The 17,702-nt window shown below is 43.9% G+C and overlaps 1 protein-coding gene across 13 annotated transcripts in view; it reads right to left on the bottom strand.

Annotated features, from left to right (window-relative positions):
* SLC8A1 (solute carrier family 8 member A1) overlaps positions 1 to 17,702 on the bottom strand; it is a 309,346-nt gene that overhangs the window by 15,613 nt on the left and 276,031 nt on the right. For all 13 annotated transcript variants that reach the window (XM_053383508.1, XM_053383510.1, XM_053383507.1 and 10 more), the window contains one exon: positions 992 to 1,267. In XM_053383508.1, coding sequence (XP_053239483.1) covers positions 992 to 1,267 — 276 coding nt within the window. The remainder of the gene's footprint in view (positions 1 to 991; positions 1,268 to 17,702) is intronic.

Genomic DNA, 17,702 nt, shown 5'->3' with positions numbered 1-17,702 from the left:
TATGCACTCATCAAATATATATTTGGAGAAAAGCAACACGAAACACAGCAATTATTTCAAATTCTTATGAGGACTCTTCCATTAGATTCTGGGGTTAATATGTAAATATCTGGTTGGCAGAAAATATTTAGGTCTCTTGCTCAAGAACATGTTTTTTGTTTTGTTTAATGCCTTTAATTGTTCTCTGACCTGATTATTTCCCCTGATTTCTTGTGTAAGGTTTTAATGCGCAGCCTAAAATTTGACGCATGTGCTCCAAACCGGGGTACAAGTGTGTGCAAACAATACATAAGGTACATTCAGTGCTCTCCTCTGCAATTGATTACCTGAGTGTCATCTGAATCATCAGGAGTCTCTTGTATGTATATGGGCCAAACGACTCATGACACCAAATGTATAGTTTAATGAATAGCTTTAAAAATACAAACAGCAGCATTTGGGCCCCCTGATCAGAATTGGGTCTGTGAGGAGCAGGGAGGAGTAGTTTAAGCTTCCACCCAATCCTGACAAAAACCAGTCTGCCCCAAGCTGCTCTGTGCATAAAGGGAAGGTCTTATTGATAGCAGGAAGGTTAATTCTCTTCTTACTACCCTTCCGATTTGGCTCCCCAGAACCTACTGCTATGTGCATTTTTACAAAATGACTCATAGAACAAGTAATATGCTCCTTACAATTTAACTAAGGCTACTTAGAAGTAAATGGACTAAGGTTGCAAGCAGCCCATTACATATTCTGGAATAACCCGCTTGGTTCTAAAATAATTGTTTTGCAAATAAATGGGTTGATAATTGTTAACTAAATCTTCCTCCTACAATCTGTGTTACAAATTGCATAGACACACAGTCCAGATGGAAAATCCTGGACTGTTGCCAGGTCTCTTGGGATCTCCCCCGCCCCGCACAGCAGAGTACAATGGCATGAAAAACATTGGCAAGGCACGAAATTATTGTGACTATATTTGTGTTTTTGGTGTTGTTTCTTTTTTCTTTACCTGGCACTGAAGTCCCCAATGCCACGAACACGACTGCAGTCACAGAATCCTTCAGCCCAATGGTGCAGCCAAAATGGGACGCCAAGTCCCCGATGAACGCAGTCAGAAGGCCGATCATTAGGATGGACACAACAAAACAAGCCCAACCATTCCAGTAGTCCGTAGGGGGGACAAAGGCAAAAAGGACCTTCCAGAAGACGGTCAGAAAGTGCATCACATAGTCAAAGCAGGAGGGCAGCTTCTCTTCCCCACATTCGTCGTCGTCATCGTCCTCTCCTGGAAAAATGAGCAACAATGCGAAAAGAGAGAGGTGTCAGTGGAAAACTGGCTTTTCTAGTCACTTGCAGCTGGCGTACACTACCACCCCATTGATGCTGGATGCTCCACAGATAGCAGTCTTCCCCAACCTGGTCCCTGTAGATTACAACTCCCAACTGGCCATGGTGGCTGGGCTGATGGGAGTTGTAGTTGAAAGCACCTGGAGACTGGGGGATGCTGTTAAATACCACGGTTGGAAAAGGTGGCAGAGGTACCAACTGGAGTGGACAGAACTGGCTTAGACAGAGCAATGATATGAATCCACATAAGGTGCTTTTATATATTCATATGTTTTATTATTATTTCCGCCCGTGCCGCTTATGGCCTGAACCACTTTGGTTGACGGTGCGACAGGATTTCCAAATGGCACACTGCCTCACTACCTACAGTGCACACCTGGTCCTCCCCAAAGCTGTTGGTACACAAAAATCCACATGTTGTTGTTGCTGTAATGAAGCAGACAAATAAGGTGGTTTCTTTGCATTATGTTCACTGTCCATCACCTCAACATTTTACAGAATCAGGATAATTATGATTATGTTTAAAAGAAGAGGTTCTGCAGAGGCACATATGCAAGGCTGGTTTTTGAAACAGGGCTGTCAATCCACTAGATATATTCTTTTAATTCATTTACTGAATATATATATAAATATTTACGTATTAAGCACAGCCTTTCCATAGGTGCCTTTTTAACAAACTGAAGGAAGGTAGCATGCAGCTTAATAAACAAAGGTTATCACTCATGGTTACAAGGAAAGGCCATCTTGAATATTTTAATTTTCAGTTCATATTGCATAAAGCATGGCTTTAACTCACAACCCACAGATGAAAATTGTGCCCTCGTGATCAATCATCTAATGCTTTATCTCTATTTATTTTTCCTGTGTTTTGCATTATTTTGCGCATCTCTATTCCCCCGCTTCACTTGAAATCTCAGGTCAAAGTAAACCATAGTTAATGGTATACTATGAATGTGTGCTCATGTTACGCTCCTCCCCACTAGCATATAGTGGGAACAAACTATGAATCCTAGCTTAGCATTACATCCCAAATGGGGATTACTGTATGTTTTGCTCCAATAAACTAGGATCAAGAACAAACCTTGACTGTAGACTGTGGTTTCTTGGATCAAAAAACCCCATGATGCCTGATTTGAATGCAAAGCAAAACTAGGAATCATAATTTGTTTCTCTGCAGCACTGGCAGGTAGTAGTGAAGTGGGCGCAATGGTTTATGGTTTTATTTTGATTTTTGAATGTGGCCATTTTCTGGCTTTTCAATTTAATTTTTGTTAATAACGGTTGGTACTGTTTTGTTAAACGATCCATCAGCAATGAGAAAACCATACATGCAATGGAAACACAAAGTAGAACACACCCCACGCCGTCACACACCTCCCAAGCCAAAATTTTCCCCTCACCCCCAGTTAACCAGCCTACCACCTGAAATTGTAAAGAGGTAAAGGAAGTAAGAGCAGAGAAGGAGCAATAAAAGGAGAGAGAAAAGAACAAAACACACAAACAAACACGTTACTCACTCTTCTTGGATGGTTCTGCGGGGGAGCAATAGGTAAAATTCAACTGTTAAATATCCCAAAGAGTTTTTAAAGTTCCATTAAATTCATTGCACTTCTCAGCAGTGTCCCAATTACAAACACATCTTTCTTTCCCTTGCTGGTTGGTGTAGCAGAGCATGAACCCAGTTAGAGATGGATGAACCTGTCAATTACCGTTTCTTTCAGTCTCTCTGCTTTCCTCTCTTAAGTTCAGTTTGCCCCATTTCTGCACCAATTTGCAGATATTTTTAAAAGAGCCCTCATGAAAATCTGTCAGCATTTTAGTATTTTTTCTCTGAATGGACACATTTTGAATGCAATTTTGTCTCATATAGACTTTTTTGTAAGCAATTTTCCTTAATGCAATGTACTTTTAAATATTATTTTCATTGAGACATGTATTGTTATGCACACTTTCCTCTAATATACATTTTTTAATTGAAGTGCTCTGATTGATGGATATTTCAGTTCATGTGCTGTTTTAGGAAGTCTGAATTGGGCATTAAAAATGTGAGCTGAACAGAGTGTCTCCCTCATCCCTAGACCCAACACACCTGTTTTATTTAAAAGTGTGCCAATGAATAAGGTGTGAGGAATCGCAGTTAAATATAACTATCAAGCTTAGGGCTGATTAAGGCATGAAGTGATTTAGACCATAGAAGTATATTGCTAGACTCAGATCACTCCCCCTTCACCATTGGTGAAGAAGTTGGCTAACATGTCTGGTCAGAAGTATTATTCTGTATTTTGTAACCCTGTGTTCTTCTTGCTGCTGCATAGAATAACACATGAACCTGACCTTTGGAGTTTGCAAGTAAAGCATTTTCGACTTACTAATGGTGTGATCTGTTCATTTTGAGAGGGGGAGTGCTGTAAGTGAACTAAACAGGGTATTTAAAGGGTCTAACAACCTCTATTCCCAACATGTCATTGTTGCTGCACATTTTGTGACTTTTAAACTCTGCTGGGGCTCTCTTACTGGAGAGTGTGTTTAGCCTCGTGGTTTGGATCTAGGGATCCAGCCAATTCTTTTATTAATTACACCACACAGGTAATATATATCTATTTTCCTCCCCCACCCTCATAATGTTCCTGCTCTGAGAACTGGTGATTATGGGAGGAGAAGCTGAGGATGAGCCACAGCAATGGGTGCTGTACCCTGTGACTTCTGTATCAAACTTGGAGATATTTGCCCCACCCCCTTGAGCTTAACTCTGGAGAGGAAAGGTACGTTGGACTGATTGTAACGAAGATGCTTCCAGAGTAGGCCCCACTGCTTAAAAAAATATTACACAAACCTTATACCTCTATGGGCAAACTACATGTGACAGTGGAGAAGCCTGTCTTTTTAAATGCAGAAATGCCCCAGGGAACAGGGGTCCTAGCATGACTGAAGAGCAAAAGACTACATAGGGGGTGGGATGTCTCTCTGACCCCACAAGCCCCTCTTCCCAACCACTCCCATGTAATTTTCTTCCAGCTGAACCCACTTTGCTATTGTTCTCTGCAAGTTGCTATATTTCCTTATTTGCCCCACATAATGTCTGAAAATGGGGCTTAGCGGAGGGGCCATTCTGTCCTCGCACCAATGACTCCAGCCTCTCTGCCTGACCCACAAGGCCACCTGTTACAGAACATTTTTACATCCCCCCCCCCGTTTGTGTCAAGCAGGTGCAATGATTGTTCTTGATGCATTGTAGAGAACCAGCTTATATAATCTTACAAAAAGGGAGGAGGAGGAGGAGGAGGAGGAGGAGGAGCACACTGGACAGCTGTTAAAGCCTGGAGCATTCAGGTGCCCTCGCTGTGTGGCTGCCACATTTTCTCAGTAGGGTAATGATCCGTTTTATTGCGGAGAAAGGAAAATGCCACTCTGTTTTCCCCTTAATGTAGTGGTGCTTGCAGTGCAGAAAGAAACCTGCACCTCGCCAAACACACACAACATAAATCCTTTCTTCCTGGTTCCTGACAATAGTCAACAGATCTCCAACCGTTCACTCTCAATATACTCTGGAATAGCCAGAAATAATGTTGTTGTGTTGGGAGGGCTTTGTAAGCCAACAGAGAATGGCAAAATCCCACAAACAGGGAAGATTAAGAGTATAATTCTATGCAGGCCTACTCGGAAGGAAAGTAGGATTTACTTCCAGATAAAAATGTATAGGTAGACATCATCGGAATCCCAGAATTTTGTTTGGGGAATTCATAGGGGCGGAATTAGAGGTTGGTATGTTTAATCCATCACCTGCCCGTTAATTCTTCCCCACCGTGACCCTGCCCCCAGTGAATTTTTTTCCAGCTGATTATGAGCTCAGAAATATGCTTGGCTGAGGGGTGGGGTTAGCTGAGGATTGCGGGGAAGAATGGTTAATTGGTGAGAAAGAGTTTAATATTTTTTTAATTTTTATTATTTGTACCCCGCCCATCTGACTGGATTGCCTCAGCTACTCTGGGTGGCTTCTAGCATATATAAAAACATGGTCAAACATTAAACATTCAAAACTTTCCTATACAGGGCTGCCTTCAGATATCTTCTAAAGGGTGTATAGTTACTTATCTCCCTGACATTTTCTTTCCTTGGGAGGGCATTTCTCAGGGCAGGTGCCACTACTGAGAAGGCCCTCTGCCTGGTTCCCTGCAACCTCACTTCTTGCGGCGAGGGAACCACCAGAAGGCCCTTGGAGCTGGATCTCAGTGTCCCGACCAGGGGTCAGCAACCTTTTTCAGCAGGGGGCCGGTCCACTGTCCCTCAGACATGTGGCGGGCTGGACTATATTTTGAAAAAAAAATATGAACGAATTCCTATGCCCCACCAATAACCCAGAGATGCATTTTAAATAAAAGGACACATTCTACTCATGTAAAAACATGCTGATTCCCGGACTGTCTGTGGGCCGGGTTGAGAAGGCAATTGGGCCGCATCCGGACCCCAGGCCTTAGGTTGCCTACCCCTGGTCTAGGCTGAACGACAGTTTAAGTGCCACCTCATTCTGCATTATTTGCCTTATGATAAACCAGCAGACGCCCTAACAGTTAGTTAATCTATGAATTTTTAGCAATCATTTTATCCATCTCTTGAATAATTTTAACACATGTCCTACGCACGAGGGGGTCATAAGAGGCTGACGTGCATGAGAGCCCCAACGAGAGGGACGGGAGAACTGCGAAGCAACACTCACAAAGAATGCGGCTTGGCACACCATGCATGTGAGGATTATGCACCAAGGCAATAGTTTGCTAGCATGGTTTCAAAATTTTCAGATTTTCATATGTTCTGGGATTATGACGTTTCCGGCTATCACAGAGCTTGCTGTGGGTGGTGGTGGCAAGAGCTCCTTTAAAGTGCTTTAAGTACTTTTGAAAGCACTAAGATTTCAATCACTTACCAAGAACCCCCCCCCCCAACCCTGCATGAACACAACCACCTTTGTATGAATAAGTATAGAGTCACCCTCCCAGCTCATCTTGGAAATCTTTTGATGCTTAATTCTGTCAAAGTACATTATGGAGAGAGATGAGGGACCAGGACAACAAAAACCCATTAGGGGAATCAAGCACCAAGCTATTACGAGCCATTTATTGTTTAGGTTAATATTAAAAGAACTTAGTTCAGTGGCTCCCTGGGCATTAAGAAACAAAAGGCTGATGGAAATGGCTAGATACAGAATTCAGCACAACGCTCCTTCCTTTGAAGTTAGTTCTGCAAGCAAAAGACATGGCTGAAGATGCTACAAAAGCAAAGGACTGTTCCATGAAGAGGATGAGGGACTTTCCCCCTGAGTGACTATTGGGCTCATTTTAACATACTTGTGAAATGTCTTGCTTCCTGCTAGCTGAGTAAACATTACAGAGAACCAAGCTTGTGAAAAGACTCACCGGAATGAAATCTATTATTACTGCTACTAGTAACGAATAATTCATTTCCATCATGCCTTTTAAGGTCCAAAGAACCTCTGATGGAGCTACTCATAAAAATGAAACGGCAGCTCGTGCAAAAAGTAAAATCCTAACCAGCCAAAAACGGCCCAGATAAACCACTGGAGGCCTTACAAAACAATATACACGTTTGCCCATCTCCTGAAGGCTATTGGGGAGGGAGCTTAGAAGGCTCCCCTGGGCAAGAAGTTCTAATATCTTATCCTTGGCTCATTAGAAAACCCTGCAAAATGCTGCAGTGTGGCGTTCAGGATTCTACCCAACCAGCCATTATTTCTTCCAGGATACTCCATTCCACCCTCCCTTCCACAACAGTCAGTCAGCATTCCATGGCTACTGAGCATGCTCAGTCTTCAATGAGCATTTTTTGTTTTGGATTTTAACTCCCCCCACCTTTTAGGTTCTCGCTTTGTTAAACTTCCGCAAACCTTGCAGTTCCCTCAAGCATGTGGGTGCCTCCTTGTTTTCTCCCAGTGGTCTCTTTTCAGTTTTATCACCATCATAAGTCAGCCCCTGAATTCGCAATTAGTATACATGAATGATGGTGAAGGTAGCCAAGCATTGGACAGTATGGCAGAGTGGCTAGAGCTCTGCTTGGACACAGGCCCTGTAGCATCTTTCAGCATCCTCAATCCAGGATTAAGTACGCGTAACTCCATTTGCTCATGTTCCCCTCTGGCTAACCTTGACTCTTTCTCCCTTCTATGCCCCAATGTCTAAAGGCAATTCCAGACTGTCACTGTTTTTTGGGTGGGATCAGGGCTGGCTGAAGACATCTTGACACCTGAGGTGAACCACAAAATAGTGGTCCCCCGGTGAGGAAAGAAGGGATGAGTGAAGAGCCACACCAGGAACAAGGGGAAATAAACATTGGGATCTGCTGTCCCTGTGGCTCCTGCTGCCCATGAGTTGGTTGGCTCTGGGTGGGATTCAGTTACATACCACCAAATTTGGGCTGCACAGCTGAAGTTGATTTGGATCTCTTGTGCAACAAGCCCGCTCTCCCCTGCCCACTACAAAAGACTCTTTGCAATAAGGAAAGTGATGCGAAAATAAACTGGAAAGTGCAGAATTAGGTTTGCTTGGCACAAGGTCGTCTAACGTCCCTATAAACAAATCAGGATGAATGCTCAACAAGTAGCTGATGGCATTTAATCTCCCCACAAACAAGTCGGGATGAATGTTCAATAAACAAGTCAACTGGAAGTGACCAAAGTTTTTGTTATAAACTCTCTGGGTATAGGCCCATTGGAACTGGGTTTTTGTTTAAGGAATTCTGTAATGTGTCCTGTAAATTGATGGTTCTGGATTAGTAAGTCATAGCAATCATCGCTTGTATGCATTTTTATTCACTATCTGCTTCAACTCACCAACCCTCTTTCTCCATTCTTCTCTTAACTGTTCAGAAACGAAAAGTAGCAATGACACTAGTTAACTTGGGTTGGCCCCTTCATGGATCACTGCCTTGCCGTGGCGAAGGGGCTTGAATAACTCAGAGAAGCTATGAACTATGCCGAGCAGGGCACCCAAGATGAACAGGTCATAGTGGAGAGTTTTGACCAAACGTGATCCACCTGGAGGAGGAACCGGCAAGCCACTCCAGTATCCCTGCCAAGAAAACTCCATGGACAAAGACAACAGGCATATAAAAGTTATGACGCTGGAAGATGAGCCCCTCAGGTCGGAAGGTGTCCAACATGCTACTGGGGAAGAGCGGAGGACAAGTATAAGTAGATCCAGAGCTGATGAAGCGGCTGGGCCAAAGCCGAAAGGACGCTCAGCTGCGGATATGCATGGAAGCGAAAGGAAAGTCCAATGCTGTAAAGAAAAATATTGCATAGGAACCTGGAATGTAAGAACCATGAACCTGGGTAAGTTGGATGTGGTCAAAAATGAGATGGCAAGAATAAATATTGACATCCTGGGCATCAGTGAACTAAAATGGACGGGAATGGGCGAATTCAGTTCGGATGACTATCATATCTACTACTGTGGGCAAGAAACTCGTAAAAGAAATGGAGTGGCCCTCATAGTCAACAAAAGAGTGGCGAAAGCTGTACTGGGATGCAAACTCAAAAATGATAGAATGATCTCGATACGAATCCAAGGCAGACCTTTTAACATCACAGTAATCCAAGTTTATGCACCAACTACTGGTGCTGAAGAAACTGAAATTGACCAATTCTATGAAGACTTACAACACCTTATAGAAGTGACACCAAAGAAGGATGTTCTTCTCATTATAGGGGATTGGAATGCTAAAGTAGGGAATCAAGAGATAAAAGCAACAACTGGCAAGTTTGGCCTTGGAGATCAAAACGAAGCAGGGCAAAGGCTAATAGAGTTCTGTCAAGAGAACAAGCTGGTCATCACAAACACGCTTTTCCAACAACACAAGAGACGACTCTACACATGGACATCACCAGATGGGCAACATCGAAATCAGATTGATTATATTCTCTGCAGCCAAAGATGGAGAAGCTCTATACAGTCAGCAAAAACAAGACCTGGAGCTGACTGTGGCTCAGATCATCAGCTTCTTATAGCAAAATTCAAGCTTAAACTGAAGAAAGTAGGAAAAACCTCTGGGCCGGTAAGATACAATCTAAACCAAATCCCTTATGAATACACAGTGGAAGTGAGGAACAGGTTTAAGGATTTAGATTTGCTGGACAGAGTGCCTGAAGAACTATGGGTGGAGGCTCGCAACATTATACAGGAGGCAGCAACTAAAACCATCCCAATGAAAAAGAAATGCAAGAAAGCAAAGTGGCTGTCCAACGAGGCCTTACAAATAGCGGGGGAGAGAAGGCAAGCAAAATGCGAGGGAGATAGTGAAAGATACAGGAAATTGAATGCAGATTTCCAAAGAATAGCAAGGAGAGACAATAAGGCCTTCTTAAACGAGCAATGCAAAGAAATAGAGGAAAACAACAGAATGGGAAGAACCAGAGATCTGTTCAAGAAAATCGGAAATATGAAAGGAACATTTTGTACAAAGATTACCATAATAAAGGACAAAAGTGGTAAGGACCTAACAGAAGCAGAAGACATCAAGAAGAGGTGGCAAGAATACACAGAGGAATTATACCAGAAAGATATGGATGTCTCGTACACCCCAGGTAGTGTGGTTGCTGACCTTGAGCCAGACATCCTGGAGAGTGAAGTCAAATGGGCCTTAGAAAGCACTGCAAATAACAAGGCCAGTGGAAGTGATGGTATTCCAGCCGAACTATTTAAAATTGTAAAAGATGATGCTGTTAAGGTGCTACACTCAATATGCCAGCAAGTTTGGAAAACTCAGCAGTGGCCAGAGGATTGGAGAAGATCAGTCTACATCCCAATCCCAAAGAAGGGCAGTGCCAAAGAATGCTCCAACTACCGCACAATTGCACTCATTTCACACGCTAGCAAGGTTATGCTTAAAATTCTACAAGGAAGGCTCAAGCAGTATGTGGACCAAGAACTCCCAGAAGTGCAAGCTGGATTTCGAAGAGGCAGAGGAACCAGAGACCAAATTGCAAACATGCGCTGGATTATGGAGGAAGCTAGAGAGTTCCAGAAAGACATCTACTTCTGCTTCATTGACTATGCAAAAGCCTTTGACTGTGTCGACCACAGCAAACTATGGCAAGTTCTTAAAGAAATGGGAGTGCCTGATCACCTCATCTGTCTCCTAAGAAATCTCTATGTGAGACAAGAAGCTACAGTTAGAACTGGATATGGAACAACTGATTGGTTCAAAATTGGGAAAGGAGTACGACAAGGCTGTATATTGTCTCCCTGCTTATTTAACTTATATGCAGAATTCATCATGCGAAAGGCTAGGCTGGATAAATCCGAAGCCGGAATTAAGATAGCCGGAAGAAATATCAATAACCTCAGATATGCAGATGACACAACCTTGATGGCAGAAAGTGAGGAGGAATTAAAGAACCTTTTATTGAGGGTGAAAGAGGAGAGCGCAAAATAGGGTCTGAAGCTCAACATCAAAAAAACGAAGATCATGGCCACTGGTCCCATCACCTCCTGGCAAATAGAAGGGGAAGAAATGGAGGCAGTAAGAGATTTTACTTTCTTGGGCTCCATGATCACTGCAGATGGTGACAGCAGTCACGAAATTAAAAGACGCCTGCTCCTTGGGAGAAAGGCGATGGCAAACCTAGACAACATCTTAAAAAGCAGAGACACCACCTTGCCAACAAAGGTCCGTATAGTAAAAGCTATGGTTTTCCCAGTAGTGATGTATGGAAGTGAGAGCTGGACCATAAAGAAGGCTGATCGCCGAAGAATTGATGCTTTTGAATTATGGTGCTGGAGGAGACTCTTGAGAGTCCCATGGACTGCAAGAAGATCAAACCTATCCATTCTTAAGGAAATCAGCCCTGAGTGCTCACTGGAAGGACAGATCCTGAAGCTGAGGCTCCAATACTTTGGCCACCTCATGAGAAGAGAAGATTCCCTGGAAAAGACCCTGATGTTGGGAAAGATGGAGGGCACAAGGAGAAGGGGACGACAGAGGATGAGATGGTTGGATGGTGTTCTTGAAGCTACCAGCATGAGTTTGATCAAACTGCGGGAGGCAGTGGAGGACAGAAGTGCCTGGCGTGCTCTGGTCCATGGGGTCACGAAGAGTCGGACACGACTAAACGACTAAACAACAACAAGAAACTTGGGTTGGAGCACCACACTCTAATTGAAGACTAATGGAGCACAGCAACATTGACATAAAAAGAACCCGCAAGTGTGTTCAGTTTTCAATTCGTGTAGGTGATGGGTCTCTGGAAGCCTGAGAATAGACAGTTTATAGAACCAGCTCCGACATATTTCCACCCCGCTCTGACTCAGGAGTCCCCTGCTCATCTGAATTCTCCTTTAATCAGCGAGAATGTTAGTCTGACGGAACAAGAGGCAAGTTTTTAACCTGTTGCCCTAGTCAAGGTCAGTCTATTGGGAGTCAGGTATGTGGTATAAGTACTCCTCTCCATCACCATATGCTCCTGCTTCTAGCTCGTCACTTGAAACAGCCATTTGACAAGCCGTCTCGATAGATACTGCTGCAGAATATGCTGACATTTCTAATGAAGCCCCAGGGACCAATAACACTGACTTTCTCAAGGTGGCACTGATAGAATGTTTCTCTGGTTACAGGAAAAGCATTCCGAACCACTGAGACTGCAAAGCCAATCCAGAAAATGGCCTTCATGCGTCAGAGTTTCATTACAGAGTAATAGATAAAGAACAGGATAAGCAATTAAGGACTTCATGTGGGAGACAAAACTCATCTGATCATGGCCTCTTTGGAAAAAAAATGTGCAGTGCTAACTCTTGACAACTTTCCCTTTACATCTGAAGTCAATTAGAGCCGTTCTGTTGCTTGGCTAGAATGGGGCATCAATGAATTACGTAGCCAGGGGAAAGGTTACCGTAACTTCTGTCATAGAGCTTCAGCATGCTGATGACAACGTAGTGTGCATATGGTCAGAGGATGACCTCCAAACCATCCTAAATATCTTTGCAGAAGCTTATGAAAAGCTAGGCCTATCATTCAACATCCAAAAAAAAAAAAAAAACCACACCAAAGTGCTGCACCAACAAGTACAAAATAACCCCTCTGCAGCACCACAAATCCAACTCAATGGTGTAACATTGGAAAATGTCAATCACTTCTCCTACCCAGGCAGTTTTCTTTCCACAAGGGCCAACATTGATGCCAAAACCCAGCATCGCCTGAGCTCTGTGAGTGCGGCTTTCTCCTGATTGAAGTGAAGAGTTTGAGGACTGGAACATTCGCAGGGAAACCAAAATGCTTGTTTACAAAGCTATTGTACTACCAACCTTACTATATGCTTGTGAAACATGGACCACTTATAAACACCATCTCAAACTCCTTGAAAGATTCCATCAACGGTGTCTCCGAAAAATTTTACACATCACTTGGGAAGACAGGTGAACTAATATCAGTGTACTGGAAGAAGCAAAGATTACCGGCAAAACCACTAGTACTCAATAGTTTGGAAGCAGGAAGGAAATCGTTGCAACACAGACTCCACATTGATACTGTTGATCAGTCACTACCTGCAACAGTGAATTAAGCAAGTTTTTAATGGAGACCAAATTACATGTTATATGGGAATTGCATGACTGGATCCTCTGGCTAGCGGAATAACTATGGGCAGGTGGTGGGGAGGCTCTGCCAATTTTCTCACAGCAATGGTTACAGGGGAGAAGTTATTTAAACCTCCTACCCATGTCAATTCCTGATCTAAATTGCTCCTCACCCAAATGGCGCTGGCAGTCTCTGCGGAGGTCTGCAGAGAAAGAAGTGAACTATGGCCGTTTGCTCATGTGTTTAAGATTCTCGAACTTAATCCATTCTGGGAGTCCATTCAACTCCCGAAATGGTTCGAAAACCAAGGCTCGACTTCTGATTGGCTGCAGGAGCTTCCTGCACTCAATCAGAAGCAGTGGAAGCCACGTCAGATGTCCGGCTTCCGAAAAACATTTGCAAACCGGAACACTCATTTTTGGGTTTGTGGTGTTTGGGAGCCAATTTGTTCGGGAGCCAAGCCGTTTGGGAACCAAGGTACCACTGTATGCTCAACCTGTATAACTGCAAATAAACTAGATATTCCAGTGACCCAAGGTAAGTGATGGAACTTCTTATCATTTGGGAGAACTGGGTGAGCCTGAGGATAAGAGAAAAACCCTCCTGGATCTAGTCTAGTGTCCTGCTCTCACAGTGGCCAACCAGATGCCTATGGGAAGCCTGCAAACAGGACATGGGGCCAACAATGGAAGTGCCCTGACAGTACCTTGGGGCAGTGGTGTGGGAACTGTCCTTGCGGTGCTGAGCCACTGAACATTGTATCAGCAGCATGACCCGACGTAACAGATTAGCAGCTCTCCCACTATAGGTGCACGAAGGATGCCATTTTGTCGAAGGATAACCCAGACAAAGTGTTTACAGGGCTAATAGTCACAGGCCAGATTCTTTTTGAAGCAGGGAGAGCCTTCTATTTTCCCGGCGAGTGGTGGAGGCTGACACCATGTAGATAAATTTAAATTTCTCAGAGCAGAGTTGAATGAACAACTCAGATACAGGAGACTTTGGAACAGGGGGGAAACGCCCCTCCCCCGAGCTTGCTGTTTAAAAATGAAATAAGTTGTGAACTTTATCAAGATTATTTAAATTATATTTAACAAAAGACCAGATAAAGGGCATATTAAAGAGTTGTCTTTGAAAGAAAGGAATGCTATTAGCTTAGGATCTTCAGCTGTCATTTTGGCACAAAGGAAGCAGTGAGATAGAGTCATTTCTCCAGGGCTCCGTCATCAATGAAAAATGGCTGAGTAACTAACTTCTACCAGATTAGAAAACCCCATTTCCTCTTTTAAGATAGCTCTTCCAGTTCTAACTGTGATCCAGTGACATGTAGCCTAATCTTGCTGGACCACCCACATATTATGGGCTGTGAAAAGTCTAGAAATAGGGACTAATAAACTTTTCAATAAGATACTGGGCAAGCTGCAGGCTGCTGTTCAGCTTTACACAGGGCAATATTAACTGATTATATTTTTGCTTTTAACATACACACAGGGGCCATGCAGTAGCAGATGGTCTGGTGGGATGCCACTGCTCATCTGACCTCCAGGTGGTCATGTTGCTGTCTTTTACCGGAAAGCAGAAAGGCAAGCAGATGATAGGGTTGACTGGGTGCAAATGCCTTGCTGGGAGTTCCAGACTGGCTCCACCAGCACAACTGCACGGTGCTGACCTCTCCAAGGCCCCATCTCTCCCTCTCTCCCTCCCAGTAAGCAGCAGTGACATGACCAACTGGAGGTCAAGTGAGCACCACTCCTGTCCACTATTGGGAGCCATGGTATACATCACCGCTTGGAATATTTGGACCAGCTGTATTGGCTTTGTATACAGCAGAGGCTAAGAAAAGCGAAATCCCGGCATCCTGTTTCCCACAATGGCTATCCGAGTACCTCTGGAGCCACCTTCTCCCACAGAAAAAAAAAAGGACCACACATTTCCATTGCACACATTTTTTGCACGTAACACTTGTTTCTCCTCTGAGAAAAAGCAATGTGGCAGTACGAAAACAACGCCAGCAAGCGAATCTGAAGAGCGATTCTCCAAGGCAAACAGTTGACAGTTTGCTAAAGCGTCCCCCCCCCCCCAGCCATGGCAAATAGGTTCATTGGAAACGCGTGTTTCTCATTGGGTGCAATTCTAGCCTTTAAGTGAAGGCAGTCACAAGGGAGTGAAAAGAACATCTGGAGGTTGGAGAGGCAGCTTCCTAGCTCCACTATCTCAAGCATAGCAGGCTTCATTTTGGGAAAAGAGAGGGGGGAGCTTCCTTCAGACATGCTCAATTCTCAGTAGCATTAAGGGGCAAGGAAGAGCCTGAGAAATATCGGAGAGCCAATATATGCTCCAGATGCACGGAAGGACTCCCGACTTAAAAGCACTCTAGGATTAGAGATAAGATCTGTCCTTTTTGTTGTTTATTCAGCACAGGTCATGCAATAAATCCTCCAAATGCAGCCTAGTTAAAATAAATGAAGTTATTTCCCACCACCCCAATCCAGGCAAGTGTGTGTGTGTGTGTATCACAGGCTCAAATGCAGACGGAGGTTGTTTTTTGGCTGGGAAAGTTTCTGACACTCACTTTGTCTTTGCACTTGGCTGCTTTTGGAATGAACATTGGAAAAGTGACAGAAGATAAAACGCTGTCATTTGATTTATCACTCTCTTATCTCCATGGTCAAATGATTGCTGAGCCGTTCTTTTCGGCCTGCCACTTCTGGAATGGCAGGAACTCGGCCTTGAGGAGCACGGCCGGCAGCCCGCAGGGGAATTCTACTCTGAGGCATGTGGGAGAGGAGGAGGAGCATCTGTCTGTGACCATAGCAGGGTTTGAGGAGGGCAGGAAGGTGATTGCAGCAGACCCGGCTAATGTCTCCTTCAAGAAAACGTTTCCCAAATCATGTATTGCGAGAAAGCTGTTAAGCGTGTAACAGGAGAAATGGCTGTCTCCCTAGTCTTTCCAGGGAGCATGGAAAACTGCCCTAGATGCTCATTTATGAGTGGTTGTGTTTACACGAAAGTGAAGGAAATGTACTGTTCATATGCTCGTGACATGTTCTCATTCATATTTTTGCTCTTTCTCTTATGCTGGAAATTAGACTAGATTGGCCTTTGGTGCCATCCAGAAAGGCAATTCTTATGTTCTTAGTATTTTTCAGCTACTATGCTGCAGGATGTTTTTTTGTTTTTTAAAAAACATTTAGTTTCTAGTACTACTGCCATGTGAGCTACTTTGGCAGAGTGGAACTCTGGCACAAAGGTAATTTGAAGGCACTTGTTACTATATTGCACAAGTGCACAAGTCCCATAAGAGATTTTTCTTTTAAAGGTCAGTTTTGTAAGATCCATCCCAAGAGACAGCCTACTTATTCTGGCAAAACTAGATACAGTAGAAAAACAAAAAGCATCAAAACTGGGTGAAGTCTGGAAGGACTGTACTTGCAGCCAAAGCAAAAGCTTCTGTGCAAATTGCAACAGTGGGCACACAGCCGCAGAGAGACTATTTTTCTGTTGTCGAAGCTTCCATAAAAGCAGAGAATCAAGCCAACTTACATCAGCTCATGAACAGGACTGCATTGGTGCTATAGCTGCATGCAGAACCGAATCAAGCTTTTTTATACTTTTGTGATTATAGATACCAGACATAGGCAAACTCGGCCCTCTAGATGTTTTGGGACTACAACTCCCATCATCCCTGACCACTGGTCCTGTTAGCTTGGGATGATGGGAGTTGTAGTCCCAAAACATCTGGAGGGCCGAGTTTGCCAATGCCTGATAGATACTATGGGTGGAATGCAGCATAAGTGGTGTATTTGTGAGTGGAGCAAAGTCTGTGCATGCATGCAAAAGACTTTTCGACTCTCTCCTCCCACCCCACATCTCTTAAACCTTCTCTCCCAACACTCCAGAGCAGATTTAGGGGGAACCGATGGGGAAGGAGGAAGTCCTGTTGTGTGAGTGAACCTCATTCTGCACACCCAACTTTGTTGCATTCTGCCCCAATATATTCTCAAATATATATCCTGCCTTCCTTTCATAAGGGAATGAACTCACAGTGGAATGTGTGGGGCTCCCAAGTGGCCCCCCCATCCTGCTAAGTATCAGCAAATTTGTTGTATCATGTGCTTTCAAACCAGAAAGAAGAAAGGCACCATACAGCCAACAGTGTGAAACCCACTGGTGCAACAATACTCTGAGTGCATTAGCACCTATTTTGAAGTTAGGATCCTACACCCAAGAGATGCAGACAAATGCACCACATACATTTCTGCACCCAACACCCACGATGGGAAAATCCCACTGGTACTGACACAACCCTCACCACCACCACCAAGCCTTTAAGAAGAACCTCGAAGAAGAATTGGTGGTCTTTTGTGTTTGGTTCTTTCCCTGGATTCCCCCCTCCTAGGTTTTCCCTCCTCACCTCAGTTTCCTGATCGCCGTGCTCACTTTCCAAGGGCCCCAAGGGAACGCAATCTATCAATCAAAGCTAGAGTGTCCTAGCCATCATACATCATGGCCCCAGCAAAGGAGAACCTTCTGGTTTATAGTAGTCCCACTGAGGAACTCCCCACCACCCCTTCACCTTGGAAGAGGTGATGCCCATGGTGAAGTCCTCCTTTTCTCTTTCTTTCTTTGCCTTTTCTGTCTCTCCAAAAAATTACCCATTCAGGGAAGGTGAAATTTACATTTTTTGCTTCTTTCTCTAACCTGATTTGCTTTCCCACATGCCTATTTGGCTTCTATTACACTCCTTTCTCCTTATTAGCATTCCTTTTCCTTCCTTAAAGGTAAAGGTAAAG

Source organism: Podarcis raffonei, chromosome 3 (genome assembly GCF_027172205.1).
Source record: "Podarcis raffonei isolate rPodRaf1 chromosome 3, rPodRaf1.pri, whole genome shotgun sequence".
Taxonomy (NCBI): domain Eukaryota; kingdom Metazoa; phylum Chordata; class Lepidosauria; order Squamata; family Lacertidae; genus Podarcis; species Podarcis raffonei.
This window is presented reverse-complemented; position numbering and strand designations above follow the sequence as displayed.